General features: G+C 35.5%; 2 protein-coding genes across 3 annotated transcripts in view; one reads left to right on the top strand and one right to left on the bottom strand.

Annotated features, from left to right (window-relative positions):
• Positions 1-2,696: 2,696 nt before the first annotated feature.
• The window catches only part of LOC142340799 (uncharacterized), a 223,035-nt gene continuing 200,822 nt past the window's right edge, over positions 2,697-24,909 (top strand). Inside the window, exon 1 of the mRNA XM_075391520.1 lies at positions 2,697-2,760. The gene's annotated coding sequence lies outside the window, so the exon portion shown is untranslated. The remainder of the gene's footprint in view (positions 2,761-24,909) is intronic.
• The window catches only part of LOC142340798 (uncharacterized), a 63,638-nt gene continuing 44,758 nt past the window's right edge, over positions 6,030-24,909 (bottom strand). For both annotated transcript variants that reach the window (XM_075391518.1, XM_075391519.1), the window contains exon 4: positions 6,030-6,274. In XM_075391518.1, coding sequence (XP_075247633.1) covers positions 6,098-6,274 — 177 coding nt within the window. In that variant the 3' untranslated portion in view covers positions 6,030-6,097. The remainder of the gene's footprint in view (positions 6,275-24,909) is intronic.

Raw genomic sequence — 24,909 nt, 5'->3', positions numbered from 1 at the left:
TTTGGGCAAATCATCCAATCAGTCAACAATAAAAGTTGCCAAAACTGCGCCAAAAGACTTGGTATCAATGTCGACGTTGTAGCTAGGACGGAAAAAGAATTGAGTCTTACGCCGCAAGTCCTATGTGGGAGTTGGCCAAAATGCTCTTATTTTACAATTGGGAAAATGATAGGTTTGACCACCTTCTCGACTTCTAGAAATAGATAAATTAATTCATCAAATTAAACCACAGGGACTTGGAGCACTTGGATCTGAGCCTCAAGTTTGCAAAAAAACTAGTCTGGAAAACAGAAGCGCTGTTGTAACAGCTCAATCACGTTGATGCACTTTAGAGTTTCACGGTCTGTCAAAATAGTGTGTTCCCCTTAATACTCCTTCGAATAAACTTTTGCAAGTCTTGAAATCCTTTGATAACCTGCAAATGAATTCCTTTGAAAAAAATATCAATACCTTGTCGGGAGACTCATGGCTTCAAGAAAGCTTGCCTATCAGCCAGTCGGGATTAGGGGCAAGGAATTTTTGGTTCAAGTAAAAGCCCTGTATATTGGCTTTATAACGTCAGTTTCCTCTTTAGATTCTCAAATTGCTCAAGTCCAATAATAGATGAACAAGTCCACCTCGATCTATTTTCAAGCATCTAGCATCTCTACAAATATACTTTAACTAAACTAAGAAGCCAATGACGCAAAAACATTCGAGGACTTAGTCAGGCAAACACACGAAAGAGAAAGATCCTGCTTTTTTAACTTACTTCCACAAGCTGGAGCATGGCTTGCAGGACAACCTGTTGCTCAACGCTAATTGCAATGAACAAGGCATTTCTTTTGCAGAGCTCGCTGTAGAGTTTTTTGGTGGTCTGTCGCTGATTCCGAAAAAAACTCAAGGGATTGGCTTATTATCTGAAAGTTGGATTTATTTCTCGGAGGGACTATCATAACGTACAATAGATTTTCGCAACCATTGTCGACTGTTATAATCAAAGTGTTTGGCTCAATGATTTTATCTGACTGAGTTGGACCAGATTTAATTACTTGTCCATCAATAGAAGAGTCTGCATTGGTCCTCTTTAGATGAAACATTGATAAGTATGCGACAAATTGGTGCCTTTTTGTGGTGACGGCTTTTCAGTAACCGTATTTTTTAAATCACCCCACTAAAGGTTTAGGGAGTTGGGAAATATCCGCTGAGTTAAAGAGGAAAGTACATGAAAAAAACGATCCCCAAGACAAGATTCAAACTTTTTATTTGATCATGATCCTATTTGAAAACCGCAAAAAAACGATTTTTATTAACGACGCAATTTAAGAAAAATTATTTTTCTGTTTTCAATTTCTGAATGACGATTTTAAGGCATGCATTTTATTCTATTTGACATTCTTGACGTGAGCGACCCGTATGTTCACTCACTCCCATTATTTTTATCTATAGTGTAGACATTTCATTTTTTATGTGTACTCCTCTCTGTGTTTGTTAATAGAAGGAATACTTGACTCTGGTAAATCCTTGTAAAAAATAATTCAATTCGAACGATAAGTTTCCCATATACACAAGGTATTAAATGTGGCTGAAAACATAAAGAACTTGGTTTTTCCTTAAGGAAATAGAAATTTTTGTACGAGTTATTACAATTCAAGAGATTGAATCTGGGTTAGTCTTGCGTGACTTAAGAACACTCAGCTATGTCCTAAATATTTCGGACGAAGTTAACTAAGACTGTAATTTTTTCAGACTCAGAATAAGTCAATATTATTTCAGACTGAAATCTTTCTAAAAATATGCAATAAAATTGACAGAAAATGGTGAGTTCGAAATTTAATTACTAAAACCAATGCCTCACCTTTTCACCTTTTTTTAACCCCCTGTTATTAAACCCCGGTGACACCCTCTATCATTTCACCCCCAATTGTAATCCTTTATAAGCGTTTCTAATAGTATTGATATAAAATATATATTGGGTTTGTTTTTTGAACACTCAATAAGGGATACGCAGGGTTGAGGCAAAAAGTTTGGGGTTCAGAAGAGCTAAAAATCACCTGATTTTCAAGGCATCAAGTCTTACAACAAACTAATAGCATCTACAATTTCTTTACATTAGGTAAATGATTTAAATGATTTAATAAACAAGTTGTTTAGTCAAATGGTGATCAAAATAACGATTTGTTTGAGAGAGAGAGAGAGAGAGAGAGAGAGAGAGATGATAAATTCAACAGTAATACATGCAGATTAGTTTAAACATAAAGATGGTAAGTTAACTCAATGGCAACTTATAGCTAATACACATCTTGACTATCAAATATTTAAACATTATCGTGAGTTAAAAGTTGAAACAGCAAAGAAAGCAATTGTTCATTTCGAAATTATCTGTTTATGCCAAAAGTGCTAAAAAGCTATGAAGAATACTTGTACTACCGCCAACACTGAAACAAGATTTTTGCAAGAGATACAAACAAATTGATGAAGGCAAGCACATATTTACAATTTAGCTAACGATTTGAAACATTATAGGAGACATTTGATTAGTATAGCCCAAATTGATAGGCTGTACCATATTTCTTTATCACACTTCAATTTAGTAACCCAAATGGATGGGTTTTTACCTTTTTTTATCTTGACTCAATTTAGTGTACCAGATTAGTTTAGATATCAGATTATCAAATTGAAAATTGACATCACAGTTTTACTTCGGTTTCTGGTACCTTTTCAAAAGTTGGCGTCAAAACTGGTGTCATCATGGTGAAGTTACATAATCAAACAACAAAAGTTAGTAAACTTTATTTTTGTACGATGAAGGCCAGCAAGATGTCTTCAAGCTAAAGTATCGTCTGAACATAAGATTGGTTTCAATTTGCCCGTACAATCCAATGTAATTTGAGAAATTCTCCGAAAGCTCATTCAAATTGGGCAATTTAGAATGTTTACTCACTTGAAGCCGTAGACATACTTTTATTGGACAAACACAATTATACTAAACATATAGAAATTAGGAAAATTGAAAATTGTCACCGTTGTTTTAGGAGCACTTCAAAGAACATTTTAATTTTTCTCAACAAATGATCAAGCAACCAAAATTAGTGAAGTTGTCGAAACTGAGGCTGGTATGCAGTACATATATCTCATTAGGATGAGAGACTTTCTGGGAGACTTACTCTGTAAGCAGATGACTCATCTGTCTTTTGTTTTACTTTTTTCTCAGCTGATGTTTGTATAATATTTTCATTTTTTTTTGATAGATTTGAACAATACGAAATGCTTTATGAAGACGTTGAGAGGGCCCCGGACCAGCCAATATTCACCCAGTGTTGGGGAGGGGCATTTCTTAATTTAGTTTTCTTCATTGAAAAATAAGAAAATTAGGATGAGAGATCGGAATAGAAGATGCTTATTTTACCCAATGCTATTTAGGCAATGGCAACTTTAATTTACCCTATTATTAAAATTACAGCTATTTAGCGGACTATGCGATTAGATGGCCGGGGGACTTGATATGAAACTATCACAACCAAACATGGGATTATATTTGCATCTTAAGTATGTTAAAACATCCGTGTAATAGCGACTGCTAATTTGTAATCGGATAATTGAACGTAAAGATCAAATTGAATTGGGTAATTGGCATTGGTAAATTGTCATGTAACTTTTTTTTAACTATTTTAAACTTATAAGCCCCATTTTACAGGGAGATAACTAAGTTGAGCATTTGCCATTTTTGGGCATGCGTGTGAGCACGGACTGTCCATCATACTAGGCAGATCATACGTTTTATCTGACCCCTCTAGCCAGCTCAGCTCCTTTTTCGGACCTGCAGCATGACTTACTACAGACTTGATTTTTGGGCTGACTTCGTGGGGCGGGCAAAACTTTTTGCTCTCAAATGGGTTTTGGCACGTTTCGGACTTCTCGTTGGACCATAGTTGTACACAGAATAGATCTAACTGGTAATCGTACAGATTCAGGAAACGGATCTGAAAACCGACACATCCTTTGACTGTACCGTTTGTGGCTTTTATAACGTAAAGTTTGATGCAGAAGTGAACTTCTATGTCCAGCTGAAACAATACAAGAAAAACGATGTATAAATATTTAAAGCGAGATACTAACAATTTCTGGAAAGCTGTGGCGGCTGAGCCTCCTAACTTAACAGCCAAAATATATAGCGCTTCAAGGCCATTTCAAGCATTAAAGCTAGAATAGCATGACATGCGAAATTTAATGCTACATTCTATCGAAGTCATACTGATTTTTTCACTTTGTTCAACAATTATATTTAGTAATTGTTATTAGTACGCAATCGTCATGCATGAAGTTAAACTGAAACTGAAACTCGAACTACACTATTATTGTCACGTATTCAAGTGTTCACAATCACACAAACTGAGCTCAAATGGAGCAAGAGATACCCATTTCGTTAAGCCAGATTCGACGAATTTTGCGATTTTCATACCAATTCAGAGTGTGCGGGGCACCGTATAAGATTTCCCGACCTCCAAACATAGTGCATTCAGAGAATCTTACGACAAAGTGATCTACAACCAATCAGAGATGCAATTTTGACATGTACGGCAGTATAAATAGAGCTTGAAAAACAAACAAAAATCAATGAAACTCGTAAATTTTGTCTTACTATATCGACATGCAGTGCGTATTGAAGCACTTTTTCTTGAGCAGTTAATTACTTGTTATTGTATCTTGTTTCTGTAGATCATATTAGTGAATGTACAGTCTTAACTAAACTTTGACTTGTGGAAAGTAGAATTGACTTTGAAATTCGCAAATTTTCACATTGTTGAACGAAGTTCTAATAACACGAGTTACAGAGCAGAGTGTTCGTTCTTGTTTCATTCATTTATCAGTTACTTAGGCTAATTCTAGTTTCTTAATAAGTAAATCTGAGAATTTAGTTACGAAGTTATTCAAAACTTTGTATTTCGCCTTTGTATTAAGATTGGGTATAAAATATAAAATTCGGGCCCATCAATATAGTTCAAGTTATATTGATTGTCCTTATACTAAACAGTGGGCCTACCCTGCGTCCATAAGCACACAAGTTTTTTTGTTCCTAGCATTTGCAGCTGAGGAGATAAAAACTCCATAAATTTGAGACTATTTGATTTATTTGAATTTTTGAGTTATTTGATTAATTCAAGAAAAGTAATTTGTTATTCAGCAAAGCTGAACACGCAGTTATTGAGACCAGTAGAGTAACAAGTAATGCAACATTAATCTACAGTGTAGCGGGTAATACAGTTCACAAAAGTTAACTGCAAAAACACATTATCCAGACAGATTTAAAACCACTGTAGCGATCTGGGGGGTGTAAAAGTTTCCTTGACTTTGATAGGAGAGAAGCCGTTTCATTTGGTCTGCCGGCCCGGACATCGGAAGGCAAACTGCTGTCCAATTTGATGAAGAGAGTGCCTAAGGCATCCCCCAAAAAGAATCAAACAAATCAACAGCAACAGGCCAGTGAGGCGAACAGAAGAGTGCAACTCAATAAAGAAATTGAAGTGCGAATCCCGCTCAGATGAAATAAGCAAAAGCAAACAGCAACCAGGCAATTCAAGCACCACACGCAGAGAGGAGCTTCAATTAACAGCTGAAAGGTAAGGCAAGAAGTCCCAAGATTTAGTGGAAGAAGTTAACATTAAACGAAGGCTTGGCTACAAAATAATTGAAGATTCAGATCGACACAACAAACTTAAGGCCCTCTACCAACAGACTGTTCACCTTCTAGAGGAAGAAATACTCAAGCAACGGCAGCGTCGAAACAAGCTTGCACCCTATCCAACAAACTTCGTCGATGAACATCTAAAAGAAGCAGGTAAATGCAAAGCAAGCTGGGACTATCATTGGCTTACATATACAAGCAAAGGCACCCAACCAGCAAGGAATGCAGAGCTAAGCAAACGAACCTAAACATTGAACAACAACGAAAGCAGCAAAAACTACCCAACGGACAACCCAGTTGCTCATACTAGGCAGATCATACGTTTTATCTGACCCCTCTAGCCAGCTCAGCTCCTTTTTCGGACCTGCAGCATGACTTACTACAGACTTGATTTTTGGGCTGACTTCGTGGGGCGGGCAAAACTTTTTGCTCTCAAATGGGTTTTGGCACGTTTCGGACTTCTCGTTGGACCATAGTTGTACAGAATAGATCTAACTGGTAATCGTACAGATTCAGGAAACGGATCTGAAAACCGACACATCCTTTGACTGTACCGTTTGTGGCTTTTATAACGTAAAGTTTGATGCAGAAGTGAACTTCTATGTCCAGCTGAAACAATACAAGAAAAACGATGTATAAATATTTAAAGCGAGATACTAACAATTTCTGGAAAGCTGTGGCGGCTGAGCCTCCTAACTTAAGAGCCAAAATATATAGCGCTTCAAGGCCATTTCAAGCATTAAAGCTAGAATAGCATGACATGCGAAATTTAATGCTACATTCTATCGAAGTCATACTGATTTTTTCACTTTGTTCAACAATTATATTTAGTAATTGTTATTAGTACGCAATCGTCATGCATGAAGTTAAACTGAAACTGAAACTCGAACTACACTATTATTGTCACGTATTCAAGTGTTCACAATCACACAAACTGAGCTCAAATGGAGCAAGAGATACCCATTTCGATAAGCCAGATTCGACGAATTTTGCGATTTTCATACCAACTCAGAGTGTGCGGGGCACCGTATAAGATTTCCCGACCTCCAAACATAGTGCATTCAGAGAATCTTACAACAAAGTGATCTACAACCAATCAGAGATGCAATTTTAACATGTACGGCAGTATAAATAGAGCTTGAAAAACAAACAAAAATCAATGAAACTCGTAAATTTTGTCTTACTATATCGACATGCAGTGCGTATTGAAGCACTCTTTCTTGAGCGGTTAATTACTTGTTATTGTATCTTGTTTCTGTAGATCATATTAGTGAATGTACAGTCTTAAATAAACTTTGACTTGTGGAAAGTAGAATCGACTTTGAAATTCGAAAATTTTCACATTGTTGAACGAAGTTCTAATAGCATGAGTTACAGAGCAGAGTGTTCGTTCTTGTTTCATTCATTTATCAGTTACTTAGGCTAATTCTAGTTTCTTAATAAGTAAATCTGAGAATTTAGTTACGAAGTTATTCAAAACTTTGTATATCGCCTTTGTATTAAGATTGGGTATAAAACATAAAATTCGGGCCCATCAATATAGTTCAAGTTATATTGATTGTCCTTATACTAAACAGTGGGCCTACCTTGCGTCCAAAAGCACACAAGTTTTTTTGTTCCTAGCATTTGCAGCTGAGGAGATAAAAACTCCATAAATTTGAGACTATTTGGTTTATTTGAATTTTTGAGTTATTTGATTAATTCAAGAAAAGTAATTTGTTATTAAGCAAAGCTGAACACGCAGTTATTGAGACCAGTAGAGTAACAAGTAATGCATCAGTAATCTACAGTGTAGCAGGTAATACAGTGAGGCGAACAGAAGAGTGCAACTCAATAAAGAAATTGAAGTGCGAATCCCGCTCAGATGAAATAAGCAAAAGCAAACAGCAACCAGGCAATTCAAGCACAACACGCAGAGAGGAGCTTCAATTAACAGCTGAAAGGTAAGGCAAGAAGTCCCAAGACTTAGTGGAAGAAGTTAATATTAAACGAAGGCTTGGCTACAAAATAATTGAAGATTCAGATCGACACAACAAATTTAAGGCCCTCTACCAACAGACTGTTCACCTTCTAGAGGAAAAATACTCAAGCAACGGCAGCGTCGAAACAAGCTTGCACCCTATCCAACGAATTTCGTCGATGAACATCTAAAAGAAGCAAGTAAATGCAAAGCAAGCTGGGACTATCATTGGCTTACATATACAAGCAAAGGCACCCAACCAGCAAGGAATGCAGAGCTAAGCAAACGAACCTAAACATTGAACAACAACGAGAGCAGCAAAAACTACCCAACGGACAACCCAGTTGCTCAAACAGTGCAAAATGGAGCATTTAGCAAGTGGCCAGGAGACGGAGAATGTTTCGAAAACATCTTCAGCAAAGCAAAGGTGCGAGGAAAGGATGGAGAAATTCGATATGAATTACGAAACCAAGATGCGACTGGAACAAGCACGGTTCGAGCGAAGGAGGCTAGAGCTGGAAATACAAATAAAGGAACTGGAAACCAAGCACCAGCTACTGGAGGAAGAGCGTGAGCTAGAGCGCAAAGTAAACAACAGCATTAGAGAATGATGATGTTCGTTCCCAATCAACTAATGCTCGAGACAAATCACCCCTCAACTGGACCCCCAAGAAGAGAAATGTCTCAGACTGACCCAGTAGGATCGACAACCTTCTAACCCCAGATCGATCGAAAGCTCGCCTTGAAGCAACCCCTGAAGTGAAGAGACATAGTCACTTCTGACGATATCGCAGTTCACGAGACCGTTCCTCAAGTGTTGAAATTTAAAACGTTTCCCCCAGAGCTGGTCTACGATACAACACTGTATATTCAGGTAGCAGTAACCTACCAAAGCTGAAGCTGAACAACTTCGATGGAAATCCTCTCGAATGGCCCGAGTGGTCTAGTATGTGCACTGCTACAGTGGATTAACAACCAATACCGGGCTCAGAGAACATGGGCCATTTGAAGACTCTACTGACAGGCAAAACAAGGTTTGCAATCTCTGGAATGGCTATTCTGGACAGTTCTATGGTGCTGTATGGGCAATCTGGTGAAGAAATTTGGAAGGCCATATGTGACCATTGATGCACGACTGGACAGTCTCCGCAAAGCAAGTCAGGTGAAACCTCACAACTCAAAAACTCTGATCAGCTTCTCAGTTATTGTTTCGAATTTTGTGAATGTGCTCAAAGAGTACCAGCAGATTGGTGATCTGCAATCAAGCTCGACACTGTATATAGCAGAAGATAAACTACCTCAAGTTCTCAAAGAGAAGTGGTGGTTCTATGTTGATGATAAAGATGAAGACTAGCCTGATCTTATTATTTTTGAAAAATGGCTATCTAGGATAGCCTTCGTGGACGGAGGATTTTCAGCTTTCAAGGGAGAGCGAAGAGAAGACGACCGAAGAAGCGCAAATAGAGACAAGCGGTTCTCGAAAACATTGAACATCAGTGCTGGTTTGAACGTGAAAGAAACAAGCAAATGCAAAAATATCACTGACCGATAGCCGATGGCACTTATAAAATTTTGATCTGTCCCCTGTTCAAGATCCAGAGTGTGAATGATCGGTACGCAGCAGTGAGGAAACATGTTTATGTTACTGATGTCTATGCAAAAGACATGCAATCAAAGATTGTAAAGTCAATGCGTGCGGTATCAATGGATGCATCAAGAAGCACAATCGATTGCTACACTCAGAAAATCTAATGGGCAAGGGCAATCACGCAGTCAACGTACGTAACCGCAGCAACAATCAACCAGATTAACGAAGTTACGAGCTTTCTTAAGATAGTTCCTGTCTCAATACAGAGCGGTGGCAACAGGTTGAACTTATATGCTTTTCATAGAGGAACAACGGTTTCATTCATCGATCAAAGTGTGCAAGAGAAGTTACGAGCCCAAGGCACCGATGTGACGCTCAACGTAGCGGGCATAAACGGAATAAAGGATCTGAAGACAGAAAAGAGTCCTCTCAAAACAAAGGGAATATTTTCAAAGGTGCGTTCAATCGAAGCGTTTGTACACCCGTCAATCTCCTTAGGGAACATAAACTACAACTACAACCCAACAAAGGCTTCAACTTGATGGAAGTAGGCATCATCCTTGGTCAAGATGCTTATGAGCTACAACGCCCATTGTACTACAAGATAGGAACACGAAGTGAACCTTTCGTCGTTCTATCAGAGCTAGTTTGGGTAGTCAGTGGACCCATGACGGGCAAAGAAGACAAAATGTTTGTCATTTTGTCTTCACAGAAGATGTGACAGTGGCTTAGAATATCCAAACCTGTTGGGACATAGAAACCTACGCTTCGAATATCAAAGTTGTCAGTCAGTCAAAAAAGGAAAAGCAGGCACAAAGGATGCTAGAGAGTACGAGGAAATTCACAGGCGAGCAGTACCAGTGCGATTACTGTGGAGTGAGCTGGAGCCAAACCTACCGAACAACTACAGCTCAACCTTGGGTCAGCTTTACTAATTGGAGCGAAGATTCCAAAGGGATCCAAACCTGAAGAGTTTGTATCAGCAGTCAGTAGATACAGATGTAGAAAAAGATTCGTAATGGTATTGGACGGGTCCGAAGTGACATGCAACTTCGGGAAAGAATGGTATTTGCCACACCATCCAGTACTAAACCCGAACAAGCCCGGCAAAGTAAGACGTGTCTGCAAGGCTGCCTCAAATTCCAAAGAAGTATGCCTAAATGACAACCTACTAGCAGGACCTGATCTGCTACACGGGTTGATTGGAACAATCTTCCGATTCCGCGAAGGACCAATAGCCTTGACAGCTGACATCGAATCGATGTTTCTAAAAGTGAAGGTTCCCGAACAGGATAGAAGTTGCTTGATGTTGCTATGGCGTCCATGAACTAACGACCCTGTTCAAACATACGAACATCAGCTTCATGTTCTTTGAGCTACGGGTTCTCCAACTTGTGTGCAAATTATGCTCTTAAACGAGTGGGACAGGACAACGAAGAAGAGTATCCGATTGCAGCAAAGGCAATACAAAAAACTTTTACATGGACGATTTCATTCAATCGGTAGAAACCCCTGAAGAAGCAATTGAAGTGTTCAATCCACTACAACCTCTCTTCTCACAACATGGATTTGAATTGGAGAAGTGGATAAGCAAGAATGATGCAGTTACCAAAGCAATCCCAGAGAACTTGAAATACAAATGATTCAGCAATACGAAGCAAGTCGTAGTGGAACCCAATACGGAGGGAACAATAGTTCTAGGACTACAATGGACCGTTACTTATGATAATCTTCAAGTGTACAGAGGTACAAACAAAGAATTTCAAACACTTATAACTCAGAGGAAGATTCTGTCTCTGGTACCCTCAGTATTCGACCCGATCGGATTGTTTGCTCCGTTCAGTGTTCACTTGGGACGACTTCTGAAAGGCATCTGGATTAAGAGTGGACAACATTTGGATAGCGAAGTTGAGCCTGCTGAAAAAAATTCCTGAGATGGAAACAACAACTTCCAAGTGTAGATCAAACAAGCATCGATATCAGGTACTTCAACAGAGAGAGGAATAAAATCGAACTTCATGTGTTTGCCGACGCGTCTGAAGACGCAATGTGTACAGTGGCCTATCTACGTTCACAACCAAAAAAATACTCAGCTGACTTAGCATTTGTCATTAGAAAATGCAGAGTGGCGCCGATGAGGCATCTTTCAATACCGCGATTGGAATTTCAAGCGGCAGTGATGGCAGTGAGGTTGAAAGAACAAATAGTCAAAGAACATGAAATGAAGACAAATAGTTGCAGTTTTTGATCAGACTCAACTGCAGTATTGCAGTGGATACACAGTACCCATCATAAACAACAAGTGTTTGTGGCCAATCGAGTGGCTAAAATACTGGATACAACTGATGTTTCACAGTGGAAACATGTGAGCGGTGTCAACAACCCGGCAGACATTGGCACCAGAGCAATCAATATCGAAGAACTCAAGAAAAGTGAGTGGCTCACTGGGCTAGCCTGGTTGAACTGACCAGAAAGTGAATGGTCAGAGCAAGTGAACCTAATATTTGCCTCAGATGAAGAGAATATACCCTCATCAAGTCTTCATGATACGGGCTGAAGAAAAAAAGCTGTTAATCAGTGGGAACGATTCAGCAACTTCGTCAGACTAGTGAATACAGTGGCATACGTAGCGCGAGCATTGAGCAAACACAAACCAGCAACACTTGAAGTCAGCATTGAGGAGAGAAAAAGCAAAAGCAATCATCGTCAAGTTACAACAACGAGAGCAGTTTGAGGAAAAGATGAAATCTCTGAAAGTTTAAAACGAAATTCCAAAAAGCAGTAAAATCCTACAATTCGCACCATTCTTAGATGAAGAAGGACTTATTCGAGCCAAAGGCAGACTAGGCAAAATTCAATTGGACTTCAATGCGAAGTACCCAATATTGTTGCATTGAAAACATCATGTGGTTTAGTTATTCTTGCGAAACGAGCACAAGGACAATCAACACGAAGGCACTGAGCATGCAAGAAACATTGTTCAGCAGAAATGTGGATCCTAGGCGTAGAAAATGCCTTACGATCAACCAAGAACAAGTGTGTTACCTGCAGAAAAGGCAGAGCACAAACGATAGCACAAGTAATGGCCGATCTACCAGAAGAGAGGTTAGACGCTTCAACGGCTTTTACAAATGTTGGAGTTGACTACTTTGACCCATTCACTGTAAAGATTGGGCGAAGAAATGAAAATTGATGATGTTGTCTGTTCACTTTCCTAATTATGATAGCGATGCATATCGAAGTTGTACCCAAGTTGGACACAGACAGTTGTCTCAACGCAATTATGAGATTTATTGCACGAAGAGGCAAACCGAGCACAATCCTCAGTGACAACGGGACAAACTTTGTTGGAGCTGAAAAAGACTTTGCAGGGTGCGTTGCGGAATGGAAGAAATAAGGGATCGAAGAACATCTCAATCAAGGAGGAATCAGATGGAAGTTCATTCCACACGCAGCACATCCCTTTGGAGGAGTATGGGAGCGGTTGGTGAGAAGTTGCAAGAAAGTAACGTATAAAGTGTTGGGTAACAGACCAGTCACAGAGGACGTTCTTTCAACTACGATGTGTTTTGTTGAGCAGACGTTGAACGCAAGACAGTTGACTCCAGTGAGCTCACATGTTAATAACTTGGAAGCATCGACACCCAATCACTTCTTGCTTGGCAACAAGAATGTTTGCTTACCATACCTGCCATGCGCATTTCTGGATCATAGAAAGCGCTTTTGACAAATTCAAGCCTTTTCAAATCTGATTGGGACGGATTTCGTAAAGCATATCTGACAACTCTGAACAATCGGCAAAAATGGCGATCTACGTTGAACGAAACAATTGAAGAAAGCGATCCCGTTTGGTTGATCGAAGGCAGAAATAAAAGAGAATATTACAATCTAGGTCGGGTTAAGGAGACCCTCGATGGGTCTCACGGTGTGATTCGACCAGCGATAGTTCGAACAAACGACGGAGTGTACAGGAGACAAGTAGTTAAGCTCGCCACAATAGTACCTGGAAAAGATGTTTTCGCAATAGAAAACAGTAACGGCGATATGGCGGCTGAGCTTACTAACTTAACAGCCAAATTGAATAGCGCTTCAAGGCCATTTCAAGCATTAAAGCTAGAATAACAAGACATGCGATATTTAATGCTACATTCTATCGAAGCCATACGGCTTTGTTCACTTTGTTCAACATTTATATTTAGTAACTATTATTAGTTGGCAATCGTCCAACATGAAGTTAAACTGAAACTGAAACTCGAACTACACTATTATTGCCGCGTATTAAAGTTTTCACAATCACACAATTTGAGCTCAAATGGAGCAAGAGTTTCGGAAAGCCAGATTCGGTGAATTTTGCGGTTTTCATACCAATTCAGAGAGTGCGGGGCACCGCATAAGGTATTCCGAACCCCAAACTGAGCGCATTCAGAGAATCTTACGACATAGTGATCTACAACTAATCAGAAATGCAATTTTGACATGTACGGCAGTGTAAATAGAGCTTGAAAAACTACCAAAAATCATCGAAACTCGTAGTTGTGTCTTGTTAAATTGACATACAGTGCGTTTTGAAGCACTCTTTCTTGAGAGGTAGTTTACTTGTTATCGTGTGTTCTTTCTGTAGATCATATTAAAGATTGTACAATCTTAACTTAATTTTGACTTGCGGAAAGTAGAATTGACTTTGAAATTCTCAAATTTTCACATTGTGGAACGAAGTTCTAATAACTTGAGTTATAGAGCAGATAGTCTTCGTTCTCGTTTCATTCATTTACCAGTTACTTAGGCTGATTCCAGTTTCTTGATTAGTACATCTGAGAACTTTGTGACAAGGTTATGGAAAACATTGTATTTCGCCCATTGTATTAAGATTGGGTATAAAATTTAAAATCCGGAAATCCTGGTCCATCAATATAATTCAAGTTTAAACAGTGGACCTAAACAGCGTCCATAAGCACAAATAATATTTTGTTCCTGGCATTTGCAGTTTAGGAGATACCATAACAAATCCATATTTTTGCGACCAATTGGTTATTTGAAATTTGGAGTTATTTGATTATTTCAAGAAAAGTAAAACGTTATTCAGCAAAGCTGAACAAGTATTTTCTAAGGCCAATAGAGTAACAATTAGTGCAACGGTAATCTACAGTATAGCGGATAATACAGTTCACAAAAATTAACTGCAAAAACACAATATCCCGACAGATTTGAAATCGCTGAAACGAACGGGGCGGTGTTAAGTTATCCCTGACACTGATAGATGAGCAGCCGTTACAAAAGCAATGTTTATCATACAGATCAAATTTGTTGAACTGCGCCCAGATTACAAATTTTTTTGTCATAATTAGCGCTCCTTTAACCAGAACGTTATTACAGTCCTAAAGCGTTCCTCATAAAACAACCAGGAGGATCACTCATGCGGATCTGTACATAAATCATGGTTTTTCTAACTACAAAAGATTATGTTGTAAAATATTTATTGACTTTTTTTGCAGAACAACGTTGTTTGTGAACCAGGTAGATCTTGATCTCTGTTGGATTTTTGACTATTTAAATAAAAAAACAGCGAGGCATTTTTATCAGTAAGTTGTCCATTTTTATTGGGGGTTAGAATATTCAGTGTTGTACAAAAAAAATTAACTCCGTATGGGTCATTTATGGTCTCTATCATACAAAACCAAAATTAAGATCAATCTTCTTTTTAAAGTGTTATCGGAGCATCATCTGATTAGTTTTTTTCATCACCACAACTACCATAAATCGAAAATGTGATAAAATTGGAAAAAATTACGTCGTCCAATAGTTCTTAACGTTATTGCAAAAAGTTTTACAAGCGATATTCTCAGAAATTTCTGGAACGCAATGTTTATCATAGAGATGATATTTGTTGAAATGAACCCAGCTCACTTAATTTTTGTCATGATAAGCGCTCTTTTTGGCCATAATATTATGAGTCCTAAGGTGATCTTCATAAAGAGACAAGGAGGGTTGGTAACGCGCATCTGCACATAAAGTTCCAAACCAAGTTAGGAAACATTCTATAATCATATGTAAAACTGTCAATCGGACTAGGAACAAATACCTTTAAAGATTTATCCACATTGTCTTCGATTCTTTTCCGCTCATTAAAAAATGGTTGTTTGTCATACTCATATCATGGACAGCAACAAATAAACGCACAGTGTTTCTTATATTATTTTAAGAAACCAAGCAAAGCAATTAGCGACCACTATTTGAAGTGAAATAGTTTTGCAAAAAGTTTCCAGAGTCAGCAATCAAACTGAGAAAAATGAGCGTACAATGTTGGATTATATTTTTTGGTGAGTCCAAAAACTGGGTTTAACTTATTAGTTTTTTATTTGAGTAAAAAATTGTACTAATACTAGCCTTTAAGATCCATTTCAAAACAATCTTGAAGTAATTTTAACAAAAATGTGTAACTCTGTTGCCAAAAAGTCAAGTACTCCATTCCGCAAAAAATAATGTCTGTTTCATTCAATTTTACGAAAATTAAAACTTTGAGAGTAAGGATTCATTAGGCTGCCAAGTAGTGATATCAACTTTTTCCTGAAAATTTGAGAAAGAGTATAGTAATTGATTTTGAACAATTTTTTTTGTGGGACTGGTCATGGCAGCACCATTAAAAAACTGCATTGAGTAAGTTTGTGTGATAATTAAATGAACGAAGATTATAAAAATCTAGTTTCAATAATCATGGTTGTAACTTTGAGAGATTGTTTCGTATAATTTGGGTTTTTTGCAGCACAATGTTATTTTTGAACCAGGTAGATTATGATCTCGTTTGGATTTTAGGCCTTTTAATTTAATAAAACAGCAAAGCAGTTTTATCACTAACTTCTCCATTCTTATTGAGTCATTGTTGTACAAACAAAATTATCATCGTCTGGGTAATTTAAGTTCTCTATCGTACAAAATCAAATTTAAGATCAATTTTTTCAAAATGTGATCGGAGCATCATCTGATAGTTTTTTTACATCGTCACAACTAAAATATTTTGAAAATGTGATGGACTCTGAACAAAAATATATATCGTCCAATAGTTCTTATCGCTATTGCAATAAATTTTTCAAGCGATATTCTCAGAGATTCCGGGAACGTTATGTTTATCATTGTTTCTTATATTAATTTTAGAAAGTAGGCAAAGCAATTATCAAACATTAAAGTTTTGAGAGTAAGGATTCAATAGGCCGCCAACTATTGGTATCAATTATTTCCTGAAGTTTCGAGAAAAGATATAATATTTGATCTTGAACAATTTTTTTGATGGGACTGGCCATTCAGCACCATTAAAAAAACTGCATTGAATTCGATCGTGTGATAATTAAAAGAACGGAGATTTTAAAAAGTCTCGTCTCAATAAGCATGTTTGTAACTACGAAAGATTATATCGTAAAATATGAGTTTTTTGTAGCACGTTGTTCTTTGTGAACCAGGGAGTTTACGATTTCTGTTGGATTTTTGGCCTTCTAAACAAATAAAACAGTGGGGCATTTTTATCACTAAGTTGTCAATTCCTATTGAGGGTAAGAATTGTCAGTGTTGTAACGAACAAAATTTCTTATATTAATTTCAGAAACTAAGCAAAGCAATTAGCGACCACAACCTAATTTGAATTAATTGAGCAAAATGTTTCCAGAGTCAGCATTCAAACTGGAAAAAAGAAGCGTACAATATTAGATAATATTTTTCAGTTAGTCAAAGAAACAGGGTTTAATTTATTAGTTTTTTATTAGAGTCGAAAATTCTTCTAATCCTAGCCTTTAGAATCCATTTCAAAACAATTTCAAACTATTTTAAACAAAAATGTGTAACTGTTTTGCCAAAAAATCAAATATTCCATTACGCAAAAATCAGTGTCTGCTTTTTTTAGTTTTACAAAATTTAAAATTTTGCGAATAAGGATTCAGTAGGCCACCAAGTAGTTATATCAACTTTTTTCTCACGTTTTGAGAAAGAATGGAGGAATTGATTTTAATAATTTTTTGTTGGTATTGGCCATGGCAGCACCAACCACTGAAAAACTGCTTTGAATTCAATCGTTTGTTAATTAAATGAGCGAAGACTTTTAGGAATCCTTATTCAATAAGCATGGATGTAACTTTGAAAGATTATATCGTAAAATTTATATTGGAGTTTGCAGCATATTGTTGTTTGTAAAACTGGTAGATCGTAATCTGTGTTGGAATTTTAAGCTTTAAAAAACAAATCAGCGACGCGTTTTTACAACTAAGCTGTCCTTTCTTATTGAGGGTTAGAATAGTCATTGTTGTAAAAACAAAATTAACTTCGTCTGGGTTATTTAAGATCTTTATGATAAAAATACAATGTTAAGACTGATTTTTTTAAAAATGTTATCGGAGCATCATTGAATAGGTTTTTTTCATTCTCACAACTACCATATCTTAAAAATGTGATAGACTCATAGGCAAAACTGTTCCTCAAAAATGTTCCTCATAAAGCAGCAAGGAGGATCGGTAACGCGCATCTGTACATAAAGTTCCTAACCAAGTTAGGTTACATTCTATAGTTATAAGTAAAACTGTCAATTTGTTTGTCATACCCCTATCATGGACAGCAACAAATAAACGCACAGTGTTTTCTATATTAATTTCAGAAACTAAGCAAAGCATTAAGCGAACACAATTTATTTTGACTTAGTTGTGCAAAGTTTCCAGAGTTAGCAATCAAATTAGAAAAAAGGAGCGAACAATTTTAGATGGTATTTTCCGACTATTAAAAGAAAACAGGTTCTAAGTGAATAATTTATTAATAGTGTGCAAAATTATGATAAACCCAGCCTTTAGAATCCTTTTTAAAACAATATTAAAGTATTTTAAACAAAAATTGTTAACTGTGTTGCCGAAAACTCAAATATTCCAATCAGCAAAAAACAGCGACCCTTTTTTTCAACCTTAAAATACTGAAAGTAAGGATTCAGTAAGCACCGACTAATGATATCAACTTTATTCTCTGGTTTTGTGATTGAATAGAGTAATTGATTTTGATCAAAATTTTTTTTGATGGGACTGGAATCATCATTAAAAAAACTGCATTGAAATTAATAATTTGATAATCAAATGAACAGACTTTAAAAATCTTGTTCTAATAGGCATGGTTTTGGCATTAAAGATTACGTTGCAGAATTTGTGTTGTTTTTTGCAGCACCTTTTTATTTGTGAACCAGGTGGATCGTAATCTATGTTGGATTTTAGGCCTTTTAATTAAAAAAATCAGCGAGGCCTTTTTATCACTAAGTTGTCCATTTTTATTGGGGTTAGAACAGTCAATGTTATACAAACAAGATCAATTTTGTCTGGGTAATTTAAACTCTATCATACAAATTCAAATTTAGGATCAATTTTCTTTTTAAAACTTTCTCAGAGCATCATTTGATATGTTTTTTTACATCATCAAATCTACCATAACTAGAAAACGTAATAGACTCTGAAAAAAATTATATGGTCCAATAGTTCTTAACGCTAATGCAATAATTTTTACAAGCGAGTTTTTTGGAACGCAATGCTTATCATACAGACCGAATTTGTTGAGTTGCATCCATCTTACTTTATTTTTTAATGATTAGCGTTCTTTTGGCCAAAATGTTGTGAGATTCCTAATGTGTTCCTCATAAAGCAACAAGGAGGATCGTTAATGATCTGTACTTTGAAGTTTCAAACTAACTTAGGTTACACTTTGTAAATACACACAAAAAATTAAGAATGGAGAAATAAGAAATATTTTTGGAGTTGTATCTAAGTAGTCTTCGATTAAATTCAGCTCGTTGAAAAATTGTTATTTGTCATACCCTTATCAAGGACCGCAACAAAAAAAATGCAAAGTATTTTTTAAATTAATTTCAGAAATTCAGCGAAGCAATTAGCGACAACAATTTAGTTTTAATTTGAATGTAATAGTTGTGGAAAAAGTGTCCAGAGTGAGCAACTGAACTAGAAAAAAGGAGCGTACAATGTTAGATAATATTTTCCGACTCGTCATGTCATGTTGAACTCAATAATTTATTAATAGTGTGCAAAATTCTACACGTAGCCTTTAGAATGTAGCCTTTAGAATCAATTTCAAAACAATTTTCAAGTATTTTAAACAAAAATTTGTAACTGTGTTGCCAAAAAGTCAAATATTTCATCCCGCAAAGAAAACTGTCCGATTCTTTCAATTTTACAAATATTAAAACTTTGAGCGTAAAATTTCAGTAGGCCACCAATTAGTGATTTCCATTTTTTCTCACGTTTTGAGCGAGAATAGAGTGAATGATTTTGATGGGACTGGCCATGGCAGCACTACAAAAAGAACTGCATTGAATTCAACCTTTTGATATTTAAATGAATGAAGACTTTTTTAAAAGTCTCGTTTCAGTAAGCATCAAATTGTTATTTGTGAACCAGGTATTTCCTGATCCATGTTGTATTTGTGGCATTTTAAAAAACAAATCAGCGAGGCGCTTTTATCACTACGTTGTTCATAAATAATGGGGGTTAGATTATTTAGTGTTGTACAAATAAAATTCATCTTGTCAGGGTTTTTTTTAAGGGCTTAGCTCTTAATTTTTGTTTTTAAAGTGAAAAATTCTACCGATCCTAGCCTTTAGAATCCAATTAAAAACAATTTGAAAAAAGTTGGAGCAAAATTATGTAACTGTGTTGCCGAAAAATCAAATATGCCTTTCCTCATAAATAGCGTCCGCTTTTTTTTCAATTTTAAAATATTGAGAATAAAGATTCAATAGGCCGCTGACTAGTGAGATCAACTTTATTCTCAGGTTTTTTGAAAGAATATAGTAATTGATTTTGAACAAAAATTTTTTTTTGATGAGACTGGCCCTGGGCATCATCATTAAAAAAAAATGCATTGAGCTTAATCATTTGATATTTAAATGAACAAAGATTTTAAAAATCCTGTTCCAATAAGCATGGCTGTAGCTTTGAAAGTTTATATCGCAAAATGTAATTTTTGCAGCACAATGTTACTTGTGAACCAGGTAGATCGTGATCTATGTTGTTTTTTGACGTTTTAAAAAAATAAATCAGCGAAGTGTTTTTACCACTACGTTGTTCATAATTACTGAGGTTTACATTATTCAGTGTTACAAAGAAAACAAAATCAAAGTTACACAAAATCAAAGTTAAGGTCAATTTTTTTTTAAGATTTAATCTGAGCATCTTCTGATGGGTTTTATTACACCACAACAACTACAGTAACTAGATACTGTGGTAGACCCAGAAAAATAGTATTTCGTCCAAAATATGTTAACGGTTGTCTCAGAGATTTTTGGAAAGCAGTGGTTATCATAGAGATAAAATGTGTTGAATTGCTCACAACTTATTCAATTTTTGTCATGATTAGCGCTGCTTTAGCCAAAATGTTATGACAGTCGTGATTTGTTCCTCATAAAAACAACAAGGAGGATCGGTAATGCTCATCTGGACATTCCTGTTCAACCCAACTTAGGTTGTATTTTGTAATCATACGTGAAACTGTCAATCGGACAAATAAGAAATATCTTTAGAGATATATCTACGTAGATTTCTATTCGATTCTGCTCATTTCAAAGTTGTTGTTTGTCATGCCCCTATTATGGACAGCAACAGAAATGGCAAAGTATTTTTTATATGAATTTCATAAGCTCAGCAAAGCAATAACGAACCGCAATTTAGTTTTAAGTTGAATTTAATAGTTGTGGAAAAGGTTTCCAGAGTGAGCAACTAACCTAGAAAAAAGGAGCGTACAATGTTAGATAGTATTTTCCGACTCGTCATGTCATGTTCAACCTAATAATTTATTATTATTGTGCAAAATTCTACTAAAACGTAGCCTTTAGAATAAATTTCAAAACAAGTATCAAGTAATTTAAACTAAAATTGGTAATTGTGCTGCCAAAAAATCAAATATTTCATCCCGCAAACAAAAGTGTCCGTTTCTTTCAGTTTTACAAATATTAAAACTTTGAGAAAAAAAATTCAGTAGGCCAACAGTTAGTGATATCCAATTTTTTCTCACGTTTTGAGCAAGAATAGAGTATATGATTTTGAACAATTTTTTCGATAGGACTGGCCATGGCAGCACCACTAAAAGAACTGCATTGAATTCAACCGTTTGATAATTAAATGAATGAAGACTTTTAAAAATCTCGTTTCAATAAGTATGTTTGTAACTTTCGAAAGATTATATCACAAAATGTGTTTTTTGCAGCACATTGTTATTTGTGAACCAGGTAGATCGTGATCCATCTTGTATTTTGACCGTTTGAAAAAACAAATCAGCGAGTCGTTTTTACCACTACGTTGTCCATAATTATTGGGGGTTAGATTATTCACCGTTGTACAAATAAAATTTATCTTTTCAGGGTTTTTTTAAGATCTCTGTCGTATAAATTCATAGTTAAGATCAATTTTCTTTTAAAATTTTTATCGGCGCATCATCAGATAGGTTTTTTTTTACATCACCCCAACTACCAAAACCAGAATATGTGATGGACTCTGAAACAAAAGTGGATATTCTTAGAGTTTTTTGGAACGCAATGCTTATCATACAGACCCAATTTGTTGAATTGCATCAATCTTACTTTTTTGTCATGATTAGCGCTCCTTTGGCCACAAAGTTTTTGCGGTCCTAATGTGTTCCTCATAAAGCAACAAGGAGGATCGGTAACGCGCATCTGTACATAAAGTTCCAAACCAAGTTAAGTTACATTTTACAATTATACATAAAACTGTCAATTTGTTTGTCATCCCCCTACCATGGACAGCAACAAATAAACGCATATTGTTTTCTATATTAATTTCAGAAACTAAGCAAAGCATTAAGCGAACACAATTTATTTTGACTTAGTTGTGCAAAGTTTCCAGAGTTAGCAATCAAATTAGAAAAAAGGAGCGAACAATTTTAGATGGTATTTTCCGACTATTAAAAGAAAACAGGTTCTAAGTGAATAATTTATTAATAGTGTGCAAAATTATGATAAACCCAGCCTTTAGAATCCTTTTTAAAACAATATTAAAGTATTTTAAACAAAAATTGTTAACTGTGTTGCCGAAAACTCAAATATTCCAATCAGCAAAAAACAGCGACCCTTTTTTTCAACCTTAAAATACTGAAAGTAAGGATTCAGTAAGCACCGACTAATGATATCAACTTTATTCTCTGGTTTTGTGATTGAATAGAGTAATTGATTTTGATCAAAATTTTTTTTGATGGGACTGGAATCATCATTAAAAAAACTGCATTGAAATTAATAATTTGATAATCAAATGAACAGACTTTAAAAATCTTGTTCTAATAGGCATGGTTTTGGCATTAAAGATTACGTTGCAGAATTTGTGTTGTTTTTTGCAGCACCTTTTTATTTGTGAACCAGGTAGATCGTAACCAATGTTGGATTTTAGGCCTTTCTTATTGAGGGTTAGAATAGTCATTGTTGTAAAAACAAAATTAACTTCGTCTGGGTTATTTAAGATCTTTATGATAAAAATACAATGTTAAGACTGATTTTTTTTAAAAATGTTATCGGAGCATCATTGGATAGGTTTTTTTCATTCTCACAACTACCATATCTTAAAAATGTGATAGACTCATAGGCAAAACTGTTCCTCAAAAATGTTCCTCATAAAGCAGCAAGGAGGATCGGTAACGCGCATCTGTACATAAAGTTCCAAACCAAGTTAGGTTACATTCTATAGTTATAAGTAAAACTGTCAATTTGTTTGTCAAACCCCTATCATGGACATAAGAAAATAAACGCATATTGTTTTCTATATTAATTTCAGAAACTAAGCAAAGCATTTAGCGACCACAATTTTGTTTGGAATTGATGTTCAAAAAGATTCCAGAGTTAGCAATTAAAATGGAAAAAAAAGAAGCGTACAATTTTAGATAATATTTTTTGGCTAGTAAAAAAACAGGGTTTAGCTCTTAAATTTTTTTATTAAAGTGAAAATTTCTAATGATCCTAGCCATTAGAATTTACTTCAAAACAATTTTTTTTTAAATTTGAAACAAAAAAATGTAACTGTGTTGCACGAGAAATATAATGTTCAATTCCTCAAAAAATGGCGTCAGTTTTTTTGTCAATTTCAAAATATCGAGAATAAAGATTCAGTAGACCGCCGACTAGTGATATCAACTTTATTCTCAGGTTTTCTGAAAGAATTTAGTAATTGATTTTGAACAACTGTTGACTGCATTGGCCCTGGCCTCATCATTAAAAAAACTGCATTGAGCTGAATCATTTGATAAATAAATGAACAATGACTTTTGAAAGTCTTGTTCTAATAGGCATGGCTTTGGCATTGAAAGATTATATCGCTGAATTTGTGTTTTTTTGCAGCACCTTTTTAATTGTAAACCAGGTGAATCGTAATCTCTGTTGTATTTTTGGCCTTTTAAAAAAAATCAGCGACGCCTTTTTATCACTAAGTTTTCGATTTTTATTGGGGGTTAGAATAGTCAGTGTTGTACAAACAAGATCAACTTTGTCTCGGTAATTTAATCTCTATCATACATTCAAACTAAGGATCAATTTTCTTTTTAAAATTTTTTCAGAGCATCATCTGATAGGTTTTTTTACATCAACAAAGCTACCATAACTAGAAAACATAATAGACTCTGAAAAAAATTTTATGGTCCAATAGTTCTTAACGCTGATAAGTTTTACAAGCGATATTCTTAGAGTTTTTTGGAACGCAATGCTTATCATAAAGACCCAATTTGTTGAATTGCATCAATCTTACTTTTTTTTCATGATTAGCGCTCCTTTGGCCACAATGTTATGACAGTCCTAATGTGTTCCTCACAAAGCAACAAGGAGGATCAGTAACTCGCTTCTGTACATAAAATTCCAAGCCAAGTAAAGTTATATTCTATAATTATACGTAAAACTGTCAATTTGTTTGTCATACCCCTATCATGGACATAAGAAAATAAACGCATATTGTTTTCTATATTAATTTCAGAAACTAAGCAAAGCATTTAGCGACCACAATTTTGTTTGGAATAGTTGTGCAAATAGTTTCCAGAGTTAGCAATTAAAATGGAAAAAAAGAAGCGTACAATTTTAGATATTTTTTGGCTAGTAAAAAAACAGGGTTTAGCTCATAAATTTTTTTTTTAAAGTGAAAATTTCTAATGATCCTAGCCTTTAGAATTTACTTCAAAACAATTTTTTTTAAAATTTGAAACAAAAAAATGTAACTGTGTTGCCGAAAAATCAAATGTTCAATTCCTCAAAAAATGGCGTCAGTTTTTTTGTCAATTTCAAAATATCGAGAATAAAGATTCAGTAGGCCGCCGACTAGTGATATCAACTTTATTCTCAGGTTTTCTGAAAGAATTTAGTAATTGATTTTGAACAAAAAACTGTTGACTGGATTTGCCCTGACGTCATCATTAAAAAAAACTGCATTGAGCTGAGTCATTTGATAAATAAATGAACAATGACTTTTGAAAATCTTGTTCTAATAGGCATGGCTTTGGCATTGAAAGATTATATCGCTGAATTTGTGTTTTTTTGCAGCACCTTTTTAATTGTGAACCAGGTGAATCGTAATCTCTGTTGAATTTTTGGCCTTTTAAAAAAAAACAGCGACGCCTTTTTATCACTAAGTTTTTGATTTTTATTGGGGGTTAGAATAGTCAGTGTTGTACAAACAAGATCAACTTTGTCTC

The sequence above is a fragment of the Convolutriloba macropyga genome, chromosome 6, assembly GCF_964194025.1.
Source record: "Convolutriloba macropyga chromosome 6, txConMacr16.3, whole genome shotgun sequence".
NCBI classification, from domain to species: Eukaryota; Metazoa; Xenacoelomorpha; order Acoela; family Convolutidae; genus Convolutriloba; species Convolutriloba macropyga.
Note: the sequence above shows the minus strand (reverse complement) of the source record. Positions and strands in the feature narration are given on the sequence as shown.